The sequence below is a fragment of the Laccaria bicolor genome, genomic scaffold (assembly GCF_000143565.1).
Source record: "Laccaria bicolor S238N-H82 LACBIscaffold_16 genomic scaffold, whole genome shotgun sequence".
NCBI classification, from domain to species: Eukaryota; Fungi; Basidiomycota; class Agaricomycetes; order Agaricales; family Hydnangiaceae; genus Laccaria; species Laccaria bicolor.
In genome coordinates this window covers 191,454-207,215 of record NW_001889887.1, presented here as the reverse complement: position 1 = coordinate 207,215, position 15,762 = coordinate 191,454, and the positions used below count along the sequence as shown (strand labels likewise).

At 44.4% G+C, this 15,762-nt stretch overlaps 5 protein-coding genes across 5 annotated transcripts; 3 read left to right on the top strand and 2 right to left on the bottom strand.

The window, feature by feature from the left end:
• Positions 1 to 1,854: 1,854 nt before the first annotated feature.
• LACBIDRAFT_328274 (uncharacterized protein) lies at positions 1,855 to 2,986 on the bottom strand (the record flags this gene model as incomplete). Its single annotated transcript, XM_001882250.1, has 2 exons — positions 1,855 to 2,572; positions 2,964 to 2,986. The coding sequence occupies 2 exons, from the start codon at positions 2,984 to 2,986 to the stop codon at positions 1,855 to 1,857; spliced, it is 741 nt and encodes a 246-aa protein (XP_001882285.1).
• Positions 2,987 to 3,606: 620 nt separating this feature from the next.
• Positions 3,607 to 3,827, top strand: LACBIDRAFT_299267 (uncharacterized protein; the record flags this gene model as incomplete). Its single annotated transcript, XM_001882356.1, has 2 exons — positions 3,607 to 3,689; positions 3,743 to 3,827. 2 exons carry the CDS (start codon positions 3,607 to 3,609, stop codon positions 3,825 to 3,827), a joined length of 168 nt encoding a protein of 55 aa, XP_001882391.1.
• Positions 3,828 to 4,441: 614 nt separating this feature from the next.
• LACBIDRAFT_328273 (uncharacterized protein) lies at positions 4,442 to 6,736 on the bottom strand (the record flags this gene model as incomplete). Its single annotated transcript, XM_001882249.1, has 10 exons — positions 4,442 to 4,513; positions 4,627 to 4,723; positions 4,776 to 4,891; positions 5,010 to 5,168; positions 5,423 to 5,740; positions 5,788 to 5,921; positions 6,025 to 6,151; positions 6,200 to 6,307; positions 6,362 to 6,567; positions 6,622 to 6,736. 10 exons carry the CDS (start codon positions 6,734 to 6,736, stop codon positions 4,442 to 4,444), a joined length of 1,452 nt encoding a protein of 483 aa, XP_001882284.1.
• A 291-nt stretch (positions 6,737 to 7,027) lies between these two features.
• Positions 7,028 to 10,417, top strand: LACBIDRAFT_328272 (uncharacterized protein; the record flags this gene model as incomplete). Its single annotated transcript, XM_001882355.1, has 6 exons — positions 7,028 to 7,425; positions 7,561 to 7,696; positions 7,805 to 8,074; positions 8,272 to 8,336; positions 8,380 to 10,031; positions 10,092 to 10,417. The coding sequence occupies 6 exons, from the start codon at positions 7,028 to 7,030 to the stop codon at positions 10,415 to 10,417; spliced, it is 2,847 nt and encodes a 948-aa protein (XP_001882390.1).
• Positions 10,418 to 12,817: 2,400 nt separating this feature from the next.
• On the top strand, positions 12,818 to 14,879 carry LACBIDRAFT_328270 (uncharacterized protein; the record flags this gene model as incomplete). Its single annotated transcript, XM_001882354.1, has 10 exons — positions 12,818 to 12,920; positions 13,023 to 13,055; positions 13,110 to 13,122; positions 13,172 to 13,221; positions 13,305 to 13,541; positions 13,608 to 14,086; positions 14,223 to 14,241; positions 14,397 to 14,605; positions 14,637 to 14,665; positions 14,867 to 14,879. The coding sequence occupies 10 exons, from the start codon at positions 12,818 to 12,820 to the stop codon at positions 14,877 to 14,879; spliced, it is 1,185 nt and encodes a 394-aa protein (XP_001882389.1).
• Between the last annotated feature and the right edge of the window lie 883 nt (positions 14,880 to 15,762).

The following is a 15,762-nucleotide window of genomic DNA, read 5'->3' as shown; positions in this document are numbered from 1 at the left end:
TAATTGTAAATGCATTGCCAGAGTTGACATACTCAATTTCAAATGCCCTGGAGGAGTGAACCCAATGCCCCATGGGAGTCAACATATTTGATTTAAAATACCCTGTCAGAGTAAATAAAATGCCTTGGAGGAGTAAACTACATGCACCGCAGGGGTCAACATATTTGACTCTAAATTTCATGACAGAGTGAATAAAATGCCCTGTCAGAGTGCCCTGTGAGAGAACATATTTAATTTTATATGCCCTGACAGCATGAGTAAAATGCCCTGTCGGAGTGAATTAAATGGCCGCGGGGTCAACATATTTGATTTTAAATTCGCCGACAGGGTCAATAAAATGCCCTGTCAGAGTGAATAAACTGCCCCGCGGGAGTTAACATATTTAATTTTAAAAGCCCCGACGGCGTAAATAAAATGCTCCGTCGGGGTGAATTAAATCTCCGTGGGGTCAAAATATTTGATTTTAAATTCGCCCACGGGGTCAATAAAATGCTCCGTCGGAGTGAATAAACTGCCCTGCAGAAGTTAACATATTTAATTTTAAATGCCTCAATGGAGTGAATTAAATACCCCATGAAATTCAATCAACTGTCTCCCACCCAATTCAAATTTTATATTCCCCATCGGAGTGTATTGAATGCTTTGCAGGAGTCAACATATTTAATTTTACATGCCCCGACGGAGTCAATGAAATGCCCTGCCGGAGTTGTGGGGAAAAAAAATGAGCTGTACTGTTATAGCTTCTCAATACATCTTTCCAGCATACTATAACTGTTGTAAAATAGGTTCAAGTTTACTTTGGAAAAGAATTTTGGCACATGGTGGAGAAATGAGGTTGAATGCATGAAATATCTCGCAACATGATATTGTTGACTTTTCTGTATACTTTGCTACCAAATCTCAACATCTGAGCCTTTCTTATACATAGTTAACATATGGCAGAATATATATCCCCTGCTCTGAAGCAGTTTTCTGATGGTTTGGGGGAGCTGGAGCTTGAAAGGGTGAAAATATGACTCTAAACATGAAACTACATTCTTTCTTATTTCCTTTCACTATCTAAATCTTGTTGAAATGCTCCCATACTTTCCCCAAATATAGCCTACATACTTTATAATCAATTCAGATAGGTGGGGGAAGCAGTTTTGAGGGAAGAAAAAAAAATATAACTTGATGTATGCAAAATGGCATGTTGTGCAACTGGTTTGTATAAAGATTCATGCACCAAATAGCTCTTTCCAAGGTCTGTTCACAAAAACTTCTTCAATCACTGAGAAAACTATTCCAAATGATTCTATTCCTTTCTGGGATCCCCCCAATGTCTTTGTTTTGTTGGTGCATTGTATTGCCAATGAGCGCGGCGCAGTGCATAGTTTCAGATGGAGTGTGAATAATGCGCTCCTTCCATATTAGGTTGCCGCTGGCCCATATTTGGTAAGGCGGGCTGCCAGAGTTGTTCTACTTCTAAAAACTAAATGGTGCACACCTCAACTATCTGACCTCCAATTCAGTGGATCTTTCTTTTGTATTATGAGGATTTGTCATGGCTACTAGCAGGACCTTTCATTGATATTGTGTGTTGATTTCTTGACAATATATTTCTTGTTTCTGCAAATCACATATTCCAAGCCATTGCATGTTTCAGTTCACATGGATGGATGATCTGGGCACCAGCTTAAAAATGCTGTAGTGGATTGACTCCTCTATCTTGAATAAATGCTTCGCCAGAGCTGACATATTGAATTTTGAATGCCCCGTGGGAGTCAACATTTTGAATTCTCAATTCCCTGTCAGTGTCAATCAAATGCTCTGCCACAGTCAATAAAGTGTTCTGCTAACTTGACGTAGTCAAGATCATGCCACAGATGACCATATTGTGGAGGTCATGTTTTCAATTTCAATGTCGAACACCCTGATGGGGCCATTGCCGACAGTGCCTTCAATCTCAACCTCAAACACCCTGACAGCGACATCCTCCACAGCACTTTCAATCTCAACCTCAAACACCCTGATGGTGACATCCCCCACGGCACCTTCAATTTCAATGTCAAACACCCTGACGGAGACATCCCTTGCAGTGCCTTCAATCTCAACCTCAAACACCCTGACGGCAACATCCTCTGCGGTGCTTTCAATTTTAATGACAAACACCCTGACAGAGACATCCCCCGCAGCACCTTCAATTTCAATGTCAAACACCCCGACGGAGACATCCCCCACAACACCTTCAATCTCAACCTCAAACACCCCAACAGCAACATCCTCTGCAGCGCTTTCAATTTCAACCTCAAACACCCTGACGGCAACATCCCCCATGGCACCTTCAATTTCAATGTCAAACACCCCAACAGAAACATCCCCTGCAGTGCGTTCAATCTCAACCTCAAACACCCCGACGGTGACATCCCCTGTGGCACCTTCAATTTCAATGTCAAACACCCTGACAGAAACATCCCCTGTGGCGCCTTCAATGTCAATGTCAAACACCCCGACGGAGACATCCCCAACAGAACCATCAATTCCAGTTTGACACCCCAATGGAGCCACAAATGAGTAGACAAGGTGTGAGTAGCTAAATGAAAAGCTTTCATTTCTTAACTACAAGGTGGGTGTTTCCCTGTTGGGACAAAATTCAGTTTTTGGTTGATATGGAGACTATCTTGCAGGAGTTGGATGAGATAAAGATTAAGATACATTATGCTACAGATCTAGATGGATGTAAGTAAGGGGAGAGAGTCCCCAGTTAAATTTTTTTGTAGTTCCATCAGGATGGGCTGAGAGCACATCGGTTGAAAAAGTGGTTCCACCTCAGGAGCGTAAACCCTGCCAGGGTCAGAAACTGGCCGCTTTGTTGCCAATGGAACAATGGCAATCAAACTGGCCGCCCCAGCTGACCCATTCACTACAAGTGATTGTCACGTCCGGCTGTTCTGTTGTTATTGGACCCATGTGACTGAACTAACTAATTTCGTAGGATTTGCTTCATCAATAATGTTCGTATGTATTTTTGGTTTGATTTTTTTCGTGTGTGATTACTCCTGACAGTGTATCCCAGTGAAAATCAACCCTAAAAAATGGCCAAATGGATCGGTGGAACCCGATCTGAACAGGGGAGATGGCTGGAAATTGGCAAATATATCGATTTGATCTGGAGGAACTTGATCTGCACAGGGTCGATTTTCAGTGGGAGTGTATATGTGCACTTAGGTGCATTATTCATCCTTGGGAAAGCTGAGTGAGGTAGAGTCGACGGGGCAGACGATCGGAGAATAACGACATCAAGTGACAGCTGGAAGTTAAACGCAGGCCAGCAGGGAGTCGGGGACCAACTCAATCTCACTTAACATCTGCGGCTCTTTGCCTGCTTCGAAATTCAATGCTGTCGATGGACTAGGCAAGTAGACATCGGGAACTAGATCAATGTGGTGGCAGGAGTTTGAGCCACAAATGTGGTGGAGATTCACACAACAGGCATGGTGGAAGCTCGCACCACCAGCAGGATGACCGCAACTCGCACCAGACCAGACTACACAGCGCACCTTCACGTTGGTGGCGTCACAGTCGATCCCTAAATCACAAGGCCCCTCAAGCTCAAATCAAACCAGAATGTGCTACTCCTTCATTGGCTGGGGCTGGCCCAGTTCAATCGTGACTGGTGGGTGCGATAAGGTCTTGAGGGTCTGGGATGGGTGAGTTTTTTTTTTGGATTTTTTCTTGATTGACTGATGAGCTGGTTCCTCAGCTGGATGAAATGGTCAGGGTTCAATCACTTTCGGAAAGAGGGGGTTAGGAGTAAATCTAAAACAACGGCCACAGACGAGGGTTAGTAGGGTTCATTTGTTCGTGTTCGCCCAAGTTCAGCCCTCCATGCTAAAATTCGAGAGGTCTCTCCAAATCATTCTCAAGATACCTTGTTATTCAGTTGCTTTTGTTCCTAAAATTTAGCTTTATTGTGTTTGTCCAGATTTTCAATTACTGGCTTTGTTGGATCCATCAAGGTTTTACCTCACTTCCACAGAATGGTGGGCAGTTGAAGACTTTGAATGGCTCCCAGGACCCAAACCCAGGGCCAAAAGGATTGTTCACCCCGTCCGAATGCTGAACTCCAGTCAACGTTCCAGCACCTTTGGGTCCCCACTTTCCCCATTCAACTGGTACTCCATCTGCCGCATCTTCTCCTCATGTCTGATCTGGCAGGATGTGAGAACTTGAAGGACCAACATCAGTTTACTCCTCTTCTCCATTCACTCTCCGATGTCGTTGCCAGCCTCATTGTGATTCCTGATTTACTGACAATCACTATTCCGGCTTGTCAGGTAAAGACCAGATTCAAACACGTGTAGGTAATGACATCAGGAAAAAAGTTAAGACCTATGTAGAAGCTGTAGGTATTTAGGTACCCCCCTACTATACTGGTCACTGTAGACGCCACCAACATTACTTAGGTTGCCATATTTGATGATAGGACAAAACCCCAATAGGCTGTTAGGTCACATAGTTGCATATAGAAAGTCTAAAAACAATAGTATTCAGGTTGGCTATAGGGTATACGGGTATATACTGGGCTAGATTGCAATTACTAGTAATTGATACGCTACTTTGACACTACTCATCATCAGAAAACACCATGGATTCCCATTCCTTCTTAGCTGCCTCGACATCATCTTCAGTGAATTGAATGGCCTGTGCCACCTCTGGGGCATCAGTGACTTTGGCGTGTTTCCTGAAAGAGATGTGGATGAGGATGGGGAACAGCTTGTGCGACGATAACATACCTGGCCATTTTCAACATATGCTTGAGGAGGCGGGGAACAATGTTGGACTCCTTTGTCTTGTCATCAAACACGATGAGTTGCTTGAGGTTTGTGGTGAATTTGGGCTTGTCATGATGCTGCCACGGTGAAGGGGACATCAACGTGTTCGCCAGTTTGCCATGTGTCAAGGCAATTCTCCACCTGCCAAAAAGGGATGAGGAGGTGCCACAATTGAAGGGATTAATGTGAACATACCACTGTGATTGCAAGTGCCTTGGTCACCTTTGACAACATACCACCTTCAGAGAACTCGGGGTGAATAACAGCATTGTCGCTCTTGTTTTTGAACCAGGTTTTGTTGATGATTGATTGAAAAGCAGGGTGGCGGTAGATACCTTTGTGTTCCTTCAAGTCCTACAGATGAAAGGATGGTAAAAGAGAAAAAACAAAAAGAAATTGATGAACCTTGTACAAGAAGTTATTTCAAGTTTGGAGATCTTCAATAAGGTTCCTGATCTCGCACTTGGGAGCATTGGGGTTGATCCCGTAAGCTGCCTCAACAAGCGGTCGAGCAGTGGTCTTGAGATAGCCATGCACTTGGGATGCACGTGCTGTCATCTGTGGAATGTTAAGATAGATAGAAAGGATTGGCAGTGAGCCATGCACACCAATTTGAGTATATCCTCATCAAACTCAACACGGACTCCACGTGCTGTACATGCCTCAACCCAAGCTGCAGTGGCGGCATCACGCTCCTCAAGATGGTCAGGATATGGTTGGACACCCCTAATTTGAGCGCGGTAGATGGAGATGGACTCTTCAAGGAGGGATTTGCTGAGTTCGTCGAAATCGGAAGCGCGAACACGCCCTCGCATTCCGCTTGTTTGCATTTTGGGTTGCTTGATAATAACGGTGGTCGACGGCGCAGGGGTGACTGGACAATCCTTTCGAATGCAGGGGTTGGTGGCTGGTGTTACAGCCTTAGTCTCCAGGAAGTTAGTAGTGAAGTGATAGATTGCACAGAATTACATACTGGTTTCACCGAGATGGCCTCAGTCATAGACCTTGGAAATGCTTCAAGATCAGGGTGTACTTGAGGGTACCTATATTCAGTCGGTTGTGGGTAGGTAACACCTGATGATTTCATCCCAAACTCGTCGTCACTATCTGGGGAACAAACAAAAGTTAGACAATGATATGATCAGATAGGGAGAGACGTTCACCTTCAGCATCCACATGTCTCCTTTCTTTGTATAGTAGGTACCGTCACCTTGGCCATAGAGGGAAACACTGTTGGGGCTATAGGGACCAGCTGCCAGGATGATAGATGGTGAAGCCTGAGGAGGTTGACCACTGACCCATTGAACAAGGTTCTTCGATGGTCCCCCCGTTGGTACCTATGTAATGTGTAGCATAGAAATTGAGAGCGGGCATATGTTACATACTTTGAAGGAGGGGCTGACATTTTCTTTATCGATTGGAACACGATGGGTCAGCAGGCGACCATCATGCACAGATGTTTTGATGATCGGCTGAAGAGTGACTGATGTGAACTAGATTGAATAATTTAGTACAAGAAAAAGATAACACTGCAGAAAGAAATTGACCCCTTGACCGTGCGCAGTGGGCTGGTTTTCATCATCCTCGGACTCTGGTTTCAAGCCATCAGCATTGGCAGCTGCTGAAGGAGGTGCTGGAGCTTGTATCAGGATTGCCTGATAGCCCATGATTGCTTCCTGTGCTTGATGAGCACAGAGGGCTTGAGTGTATGCCTTGTCTTTGGCTGACGCCTGCTTGAGAGCCTTGTCGGTATCTGAACAAATGTTGAACCAAATGATTAATAATATATACAAGAAGTTTTACTTACCCAGCTGTTGTTGCTTTGATGATAGAGTGTGAGCGTGTCCAGAAGAAGTTGATTCAACCACAACAGGGGGGGCTGAAGCAGTTTTCAGAGTGGTCGTGCATAGACAAGGAGGCATATTGAGTAAAAAAACTGTGATGAAAGAGAGTAGAAGGGGAAAGAGCATGCTAATTTTTAGAAGATGAGGCAGGACAACATGGTGGTTCGAGTTTAAATAGGAGCAGGAGGTGGCAGTGTAGACTTTTCAATGTCAACAAAGACGCGATTTCTGCAATGCGTCAGTAACATGATTGGTAGCAACGTGTCACAGGGCAGAGGGTAACGGGGGTGGAGAGTCAATGTGTGAGACACCTAAGGATCAACGTCAGCTCCAATTTTAATCTGTCCATCAAGAGCGCGTACTGCAAACATGCCTCCCTGCCAAACCCGCTTGAGAAAGACGACAAGGGTCTGTGAGGATCCACCTGAGCCGATTATCACTTTCTGTGGATTTTGTCAAAAAGGCCCCTTTCCAAGTCTCACAGGGCTAAAAAGGCACATTAACAATTCACCAAACTGTCATCGCGCATGTCAAGCCAAGTTTGGCCAGTATGCCGTGATCATTTGGGATGACATACATGCACCACCAGCTGGAGAACAAGTCCCAGAATCTTCTGGGACAAATAATGAAGGCGCTCCCACCCCAGCTGAACATCCTGTTGAAGACGAGCCAGAAGTTGTTTTCCAGCTGGACCAAGACCTCGACAACATGGGTGACTTTGTTCTTAAACCACCAGAACCTCATGTTCCTGATGCACTGCCAAGAAGGTCAGAATGAGCAACAGTTGAGGAAGTTCCAGATGAAGATAACCCACTCCACGACAATGTCCGCTACGTTGAAGACTTTCCCAAGGCTGCAAAAGCAGGCGCTACATGGGGGCGAGGCACTACAATGTTCAAGAGAATACTCCGGGAGCAAGAGACAGAGGGTGATCCAATATGGGGACCATTCGTGGATGAAGCTGAATGGCAGTTAGCGCAGTGGTTACTGCAAAATGTGGGGCAAAAGCAGGCGGATGCTTACCTGAAGCTTCCTATTGTATGTTTTTTGTGTGAACATTTACATTGATCTCTGATGGAGTCTGTGTAATAGATGCGTGATCGAACGCAGCCATCTTACAAGAATAACTGAGATTTCTTGAAGAAGCTTGATGCATTGCCCACTCACAGGGATCTGTGGACATGTGAGATCATTACTGCACCAGGAAACTGCATCAATGATGATGGGAAGCCAATGCCTGCTGAGAAACTCGAGCTTTGGCATCGAAATCCTGTTGAAGTCGTGAAGGACTTAATGGGCAATGAGAGTCTCCGAGAGGCTCTACACTATGCACCCGAACGAGTTTTCAAAGATAAGGAGGGGACTAACCAGGTGTTTGATGAGACATGGACAGCCGAGTGGTGGTGGGAAATTCAGGTATTTCAGTCCATCACAACGAGCTGTCATTCAAGTGTTGAACATTTTCCAGAAAATGTTACCTGTTGGATCGACAGTTGCAGCACTCATTATATCAACTGATAAAACGCACCTGACCAATTTTCGAGGGGACAAGAAGGCATGGCCGGTCTATCTTTTTTTTTTTTTTTTTTTTTTTTTTTGAGTCAAATTTATAGTCCATCAGGGCAGGGCCCCATGTCAGACCTTACATCTTTGTAGACTACCTACGGCCCCTAATGCCGTCAGTTCCTAACCCCTTGTGATCCTCCCATGCACTGTTGGAGGCACGCCCATGGCAATCATCCGGTCTATCTTACCATTGGGAATATCGATAAGGAAAAGCGGCGCAAGCCTACTGCACATGCGACTGTTCTGATTGGGTACCTACCCATCACCAAATTGGATAATTATACAGAGGCCACCCGCTCTCAGGAGGGTTATCGGTTGTTTCATTACTGCATGAAGAAGATTTTAGCACTGCTTATTGATGCTGGGAATAACAGAGTATATGTTACCTGCGCGGATGGTTTTGTCTGCCATGTCTACCCACTCCTGGCTGTGTATGTTGCCAATTTCCCTGAACAGTGCCTGGTGGCAGCTTGTAAAGAGAGCTACTGCCCAAGATGTCGGGTGTTACCTGGAGAAAGGGGGATGTTTGTGGAATCATTGTTACACAATGAAGAAAGGACAAAGGTCATACTTTCTCACAAGAAGTCTGGTCGGTGGGTTCCTGAATTTAATGATGAAGGGATTCATCAAGTCTGGGAACCATTCTGGGCAGATCTCCCTCATACCAATATCTTCTCCTGCTTTACGCCAGACCTACTCCATCAGCTTCACAAAGGGATGTTCCATGACCACCTCGTGAAATGGTGCACTGAGATAGCGGGGGAAGCTGAACTGGATGACCAATATTGGAGCATGCCAGGGTACCCAGGGCTTCGGAACTTCAAGAATGGGATATCAAATGTTTTGCAATGGACTGGCACTGAGCACAAGGAGATGCAGCGCGTGTTCATGGGCCTTCTTGTTGGCGCTGTTCAGCCACAGGTTTTACAAACTGCAAGGGCTGTGATTGATTTCATCTACTATGCTCGGTTACAGGTACACACCTCAGAAACCTTGAACATGCTCCAAGATGTGTTGAAGACTTTTCATGACAACAAAGAAATTTTAATACGAGAAGGTGTTCGAGAGCATTTCAACATACCAAAATTTCATCAGATGATGCACTACTTTGCCTCCATCAAGTCACGTGGATCTGCCGACGGATACAATACAGAGTGGTCAGAAAGGCTTCACATTGACTTTGCGAAGGAGGGTTATCAGGCAAGTAATAAGCGTGACTTCATACAACAGATGGCGACATGGTTGGATAGGTGGGAAGCAACAGTACATTTTGGACAGTATCTCGATTGGCTGTTGCGATGCGAAAGCCAGGAAGAGCTGGACAGTGAGGACCTCGACGACAATGATGTGCATGAAAGTGGTCATGAGAAAGTTGGCCGTGGCAGTGCCAGCCACACTGATGTAGTCGATGATGACAACAACGAAGTCTCATCCCACTCTGGTTTACCTGCCACCCATCTCCTTGCAGTCAACCCTTGCTTTCGTCGGGTGAAGCTCAAGGACATCATCACCCAATTCCATGCCACAGACTTCCTTACTTCAGTCACTAGATTTATCCGACATGCACATCCACCTCCTGAACAGCCAACCCTTCCAAATGCAACTGACATGTTCGACATCTACAAACAGCTTTCAATTCATTTAAAGGCCCTTGCCGCTGATGGACGCATTGGCGCCTTGCAATGCGTCCGTGCAATGCCACTTACTCCAGGGTGGAAACACAACTCACCTGAAAACTTCGACTCTGTTCTTGTCAGGAGTGAAAGTGAGAAGGGAAACCAGGCCACCAAGGGCACATGCTTAGAAGGTACGTAAATCACCTATTACATGCTAAGACTTTATCTTATTCATACCTATCTACCCACAGGACTTTGGGTAGCACAGATGCGAGTAATTTTTACTCTCCCAGATCACTTGCATCGTGACCACTCCCTTCCACAATACCTCACCTATATTGAATGGTTCAACCTGCTGCAATCCCCCGATCCCGACTCAGGCCTCCGCTTTGTTACTCGCTCTTCCCACCACAATCAGCCCATTTCCGAGGTTGTGCCCCTTTGTGACGTCGTCTTAGGCTGCCATCTCATTCCAAAATTTGGCACCAAGTTCTCTCCTGCCAAGTGGAATCACCTCGAAATCCTTGCAGCTAACGAGGTATCGATAGACCAGAACTCCAAATGCTCCACTCAGTGATTTTATTTACCTTTGGAGCTGGCCAAACAACTTCCCACAGCCAATTGGCAGGCATTGTCTTCCCGCCCCTTCCCGCTGTTGTGTATATAGTCATAAATTCCTGGTTAGGTTGTTTGCACATACCCTGAGACTCCACAACTAAACAAAGCCACTAAGCAGAGCGTTTTGAATTCTGGTCTATTGATACCTTGTTAGCTGTGACAATTGGAAAACCTTTTCTCTCATGAGCACCAAGTCTTTCACTAACCAAGGATGTCATTTGACTTTGACCATTCCACATCAATGACATCATTGAGACTTTTGGTACTACAGTGGCAATCAAAAGTATTGCACAGCCACCATGTGATCGAGTCGCATCAATCTCCTGGTTGGATTCATGCTTTAAACTCAAGTAAAATGAGTGTTTGGGGTACATTAAAGTGTAATACATATAATCGAAACAAGTTACACATATATGAATTAGATCTAGCCATAATACATGCATTTTATTGCTGAAAACCATGTGCAATACTTTTGCTCAGGTGTCTCAGAAACACATGGTACCTCATTATAAAAGATCTAGCAAAGTATGGACCAAAAAAACAGCTCAGACATCTTTTCGCAATCATGGTCTATACTTCCCCAACAAAAGTCGCCAGAATTGTTGATCTCAAGAAGCTTTCCATGGACAACAATGACATTGCCCAAAGAATCAGTATTCATCGCACAACTGTCACCCGTATACTGAAATGCTTCGAAAAATCAGCTGATCCTTACTATGTTAATCCAAAGACAGGCCGGCCACGTAAATTAGATGCCTGTGACGTCTGAGTTGCAGCCTGGATGCTTGCGAAATGTGAAGCTGCAAATGCTACCGAGGTTGTTAAGAAAGCCTTCCCTGCCGTCTCTCGCCACACACTCTCACACAATCTCCAGGCTTACGGACTTGTCTGTCGTGTTTGTAGGTCTCACCCGTATATTTCTCCCACCAATCAGGAGAAGCGCCGCCTCTGGGCTTTGGCACATGCAGGCTGGACTGTTGAGGATTGGAAGCGTGTTGGATTTTCTGACGAGTCCAAATTCCTTCTTTTCAAATCAGATGGCCGCCAATATGCATGGTTTCAACCTGGACAGGCCCTAGATGATCGCTTTATTAAGAAAACTATTAAACATGGTGCGGGAAACCTCATGGTGTGGGGGATGATTACTGCTAAGGGTATGGGACGCCTTCATCGGATCGACAGAATTATGTGCAGCCCGGACTATGTGGAAATTCTTGATAAACAATTTCTCAGTAGTCTTAAGGACCTAAAAATAAGGCATACAGGGAAGGAGGGGTTGATTTTTCAGCAGGACAACGATCCCAAACACAGATCCAAGGTGGCTCAGGAGTGGTTTGCACGAAAAAATGTCAAGCAACTCCCATGGCCGCCATCTAGCCCAGATATGAATATCATTGAGCATGTCTGGGATCAGTTGGATGCCTTAGTTCGTGCTCGCAACCCATTGCCAACAAACAAGGAGGAGTTATGGGTAGCACTTCAGGAGGAATGGGCAAATTTTCCACGGAAGGCCCTCAACACTCTCTATGAGAGTATGCCTCGTCGCATTGCTGCATTAATGATGGCTCGGGGTGGCGCTACAAAGTACTGAAGGCCGGTAAGAAATTGCTTCTTTGGTTCTCCCGCAATCTCTTAATCTCACGTCTGACAGCCTGTGAGCAAAAGAATTGCACAGCACTTTGATTCATTCTCATGGCTTTGACATCGGCGGGACCACTAATTACTATTATTGAGACTACCACATTATTTTGTACTTTTCTGGCTGCAGTGTAGTTGTTTTCTTATCTTAATTGAGTGCATTTTACGATCAGTAGGCTAGATTTACAAGTGCATGTGGTGGCTGTGCAATACTTTTGATCGCCACTGTATACCCGACTTCAGATTGACCTCTCTGTGATTATGTATATTATTGTAGCCTATATATCTTTCCATGCTCTAAATCCAACTAAATGTACCTACCATACCCTACAGAGGTTAGCGGCGACCTACAACGACCTATGAGAGCTACATAGTCTACATAAATAAGGCCAATCTATCGCATCAGACTGTTTTCCTGATGGATAGTGGAGGCTCTGGTGCCATGTCTGGGACACCTTATGTCCATATATAGACATAATTTATGTCTATATTGAGACATGTCCAAAAAAAGACATAAGGTCATCCAAAAGCAGACATAAGCCATCACTCTTACACCCTTGTTTACAAATAGTCCAAAAACAGACATAAAGTCATCCAAAAACAGACATAAGCCATCAATCTCGCTCCCACACTGGTTCTTCTTATCATTTCACCATCTCCCACACCATCTATTGGACATCTAGCCTTCCCTCATCATATTTAGCACCTCAAGTACAACAACATGCCTCCTGGAAGGCCTTCAGGCTCTAAAAATCAAACCAAACACAGTGCTGGAGGATCTCGCATGGGATCTGGAAGAAAAATTATTTCCCAGTCATCAACCCGTCAGTCAACTTCATTTCAAACACTTTCTGAGAGTATCTTGATACCAGGTATGCTGTATAAATCACTACAGTATGAACTAATATTGAACTGCTTGTTTATAGGTGTCGAAGCGACGTCAATTCACCCATTTTTTAGTATGTTCATTCATGAACTGTTAAAATCCCAATTGAATTTACATCCTTCTTTAGACCAGTTTAACAAGTATTTTCTACCTATTTGGCATGTGTCTTTCCCTGATTATATTATCTAGGAATACAAATGCAGGAGTAGCACAGGAAACAGAATTTCTCCAACTGCCAGGTAAGCCTCCAATTTTTTCAAACCATTAAAGAAGAATTAAAAATTGTATTCCTGCATAATCTATTAAGATGAGCAGCCATCAGATGCACTTCCATTTTCATTTCTTGAATCACCAGTTCCTAATCTTGATGCTAACACTGTTTTCGATGACTCTGATTCTGATTCTGACTCTTTCTGTGGTGCTGATGGTGATATTGAGGCTGATGGTGATATTGAGGAAATTCTTGAGGGAGCTAACACTAGTCCTAATGATTCTGAGGATGTCTCTGTCTCTGGGATTGTTGCGCTCTATCTTAGCTCAGTGAAAGAAAAGCTTCAGCGTGAGCTTGATAGCCTTGGGAGGCCTGTGTGCTATGATAATAATACCTTCTGGATGCTTCCACCAGACCCTTTTTTTGCTCTTCGTAAATCTCAGTCCTCAACTGCTGGGTTGGACCCAAGCTCATTATATTATCCCAAAGTCTTTGTCTGGTTACCTGAATCCCTCACTGGAAAGAGGGCGATTACTTGTCAGAACTCTGCATGTAGATACTATCAGGATAAAAGTCATCTAATGACAACAAAATGTTGGAATGACAATCCTGTTGCTCGCAGAGTTGTTGGTCTCAGTGGAAACTACTATATCATGACAAAGCGCATTCAATGCCGCAAGTTGCAGAACCTGAATACTACTGGCTGTGGTGACTCTTTTAATTACTATGACCCTGTCATTATGAATCAACTTGATTCTGGACTTGTAGCAGAATTTCCAGCATTTCTGACTCATCACAGTGGAATTGATAAGATGCTAATGGCTTTAATCCGAGCTGGAATATCTCATAGACTAAGTGCTAGTGCCTGGTCTAAAATTCTCCGAGAACTCCATGTATGTGAGCATGATATGCAAGAGCTGAAGTATCTCCATGTCATTCGAAAGGATCAGACATTTAAAAAAGATCTCAGTCTTCCAGTACAAACATATCTGCCATTTTCTGAATTTGATGATAAACTGGGTTATGCAGGATTTTATCCTTCACGATGGTATATCAACTTGGTTTATATGGACTATATGGAGCATATTCGACCAGCACTTGATCAGTGTCTTTCTTCTCTGACAGGCTATGTTATCAAATGGGATCACTCTTTTAAGTTGGTTAAATATATGATGAAGCTTAATGGTGTTGTGACTTTTGCAGCTCTATTCACTCTGTTGAATGAGTTTGAGCAAATACGATATCAAGCATTTGTGCCAACTAAATCTTTGTCACATTTGAAGGCTGGGTTAGAGGCAATGGTTACAGCATTGAAGGAGCATGGGCTTGTTGAACCAATCTTAGGGTTTACTGATAATGTTGCATCTGATGAAGGAACATTTTCTGAGTGCATTCCCTCACTTAGCAAAAATGTGAGGCGTATAGACCTTGATGAACACTCAGATCTTCCAAGACTTTTACTGCCAGAAGATGTGTGTGTTAATGTCTGTGAATCAGAAAGTGAAATTCGAAGTGCATGCCTTGATATAATGGAAATGATCCATTCAGATGATGAAGTTTTACACATTGGATTTGATATGGAATGGGAGTTTACCACTGGATTTTCAGGCACTGGCCCACAGAAGACAGCGTTGATTCAAATTGCTCTTCCACAATCTGTATATCTTTTACAGGTGTTTCTTCTGAAGAAGTTGCCAGTTCCATTGCAAGGAATTTTTATGCTCTTCTCAAATTAAAAAAATAGGAAGGAACATTGGAGCTGACTTGACAAAACTTTCACGAGATTTTCCTGACTGTAAACTGCCTGAAAGAAAAGGAAAATCATATCTTAGCACTATTGAACAGTACTTATCAGTCCCCCACAGAGTCCTGCAGGACTCACAGGATTCCTGAGGATTCCTGAGGACTCCTGAGGATTCCTGAGGATTCCTGAGGATTCCTGAGGACTCCTGAGGATTCCTGAGGATTCCTGCAGGACTACACCATAATTTTGGCAAATTTGAGTTATAGGAAAAAAATTCTGTCAAGTCCTCAGGATTCCTGAGGACTACATGACATTTAACCATCTGTGACATGTTTAAACACTTCCTCTAACTTCCTTAATGAACTTAACTCTGGTTCCATCCTTAAAGCATTCATATATCAATACATAATAGAATTTAATTTAATTTTAAATAACATCAAAATTACTTTACAAGTATATTAAAGGGAGGGGGGAAGGAGGGACAGACAGGAAGGGGGGTACAGACAGGGGTAGGAAGGAGGTCAGTTAAGGGAGAACAGACAGGAAGGGAGATGGAGAGGAAGGGGGGACAGACAGAAATGGGGACAGACAAGGAGGGGGGAAAGATGGGGAGGGGGGACAGACAGGGAGGGGACAGACAGGAAGGAAGGATAGAAATGGAGGGGGGACATACTGGGAGTGGGCACTCATTGCCACTTGTCGGTGGCGGCCTCGTTCGCCGTTCGTTGGCAGTGGTGGGGTCGTGTCTGTCTGTGGGTGCTTGTTGTCCGCGGGCGCTCGTCGTTCGTGGGTGGGTTGTTGTTGTTGTTGTTGTCTGTGTGTGGG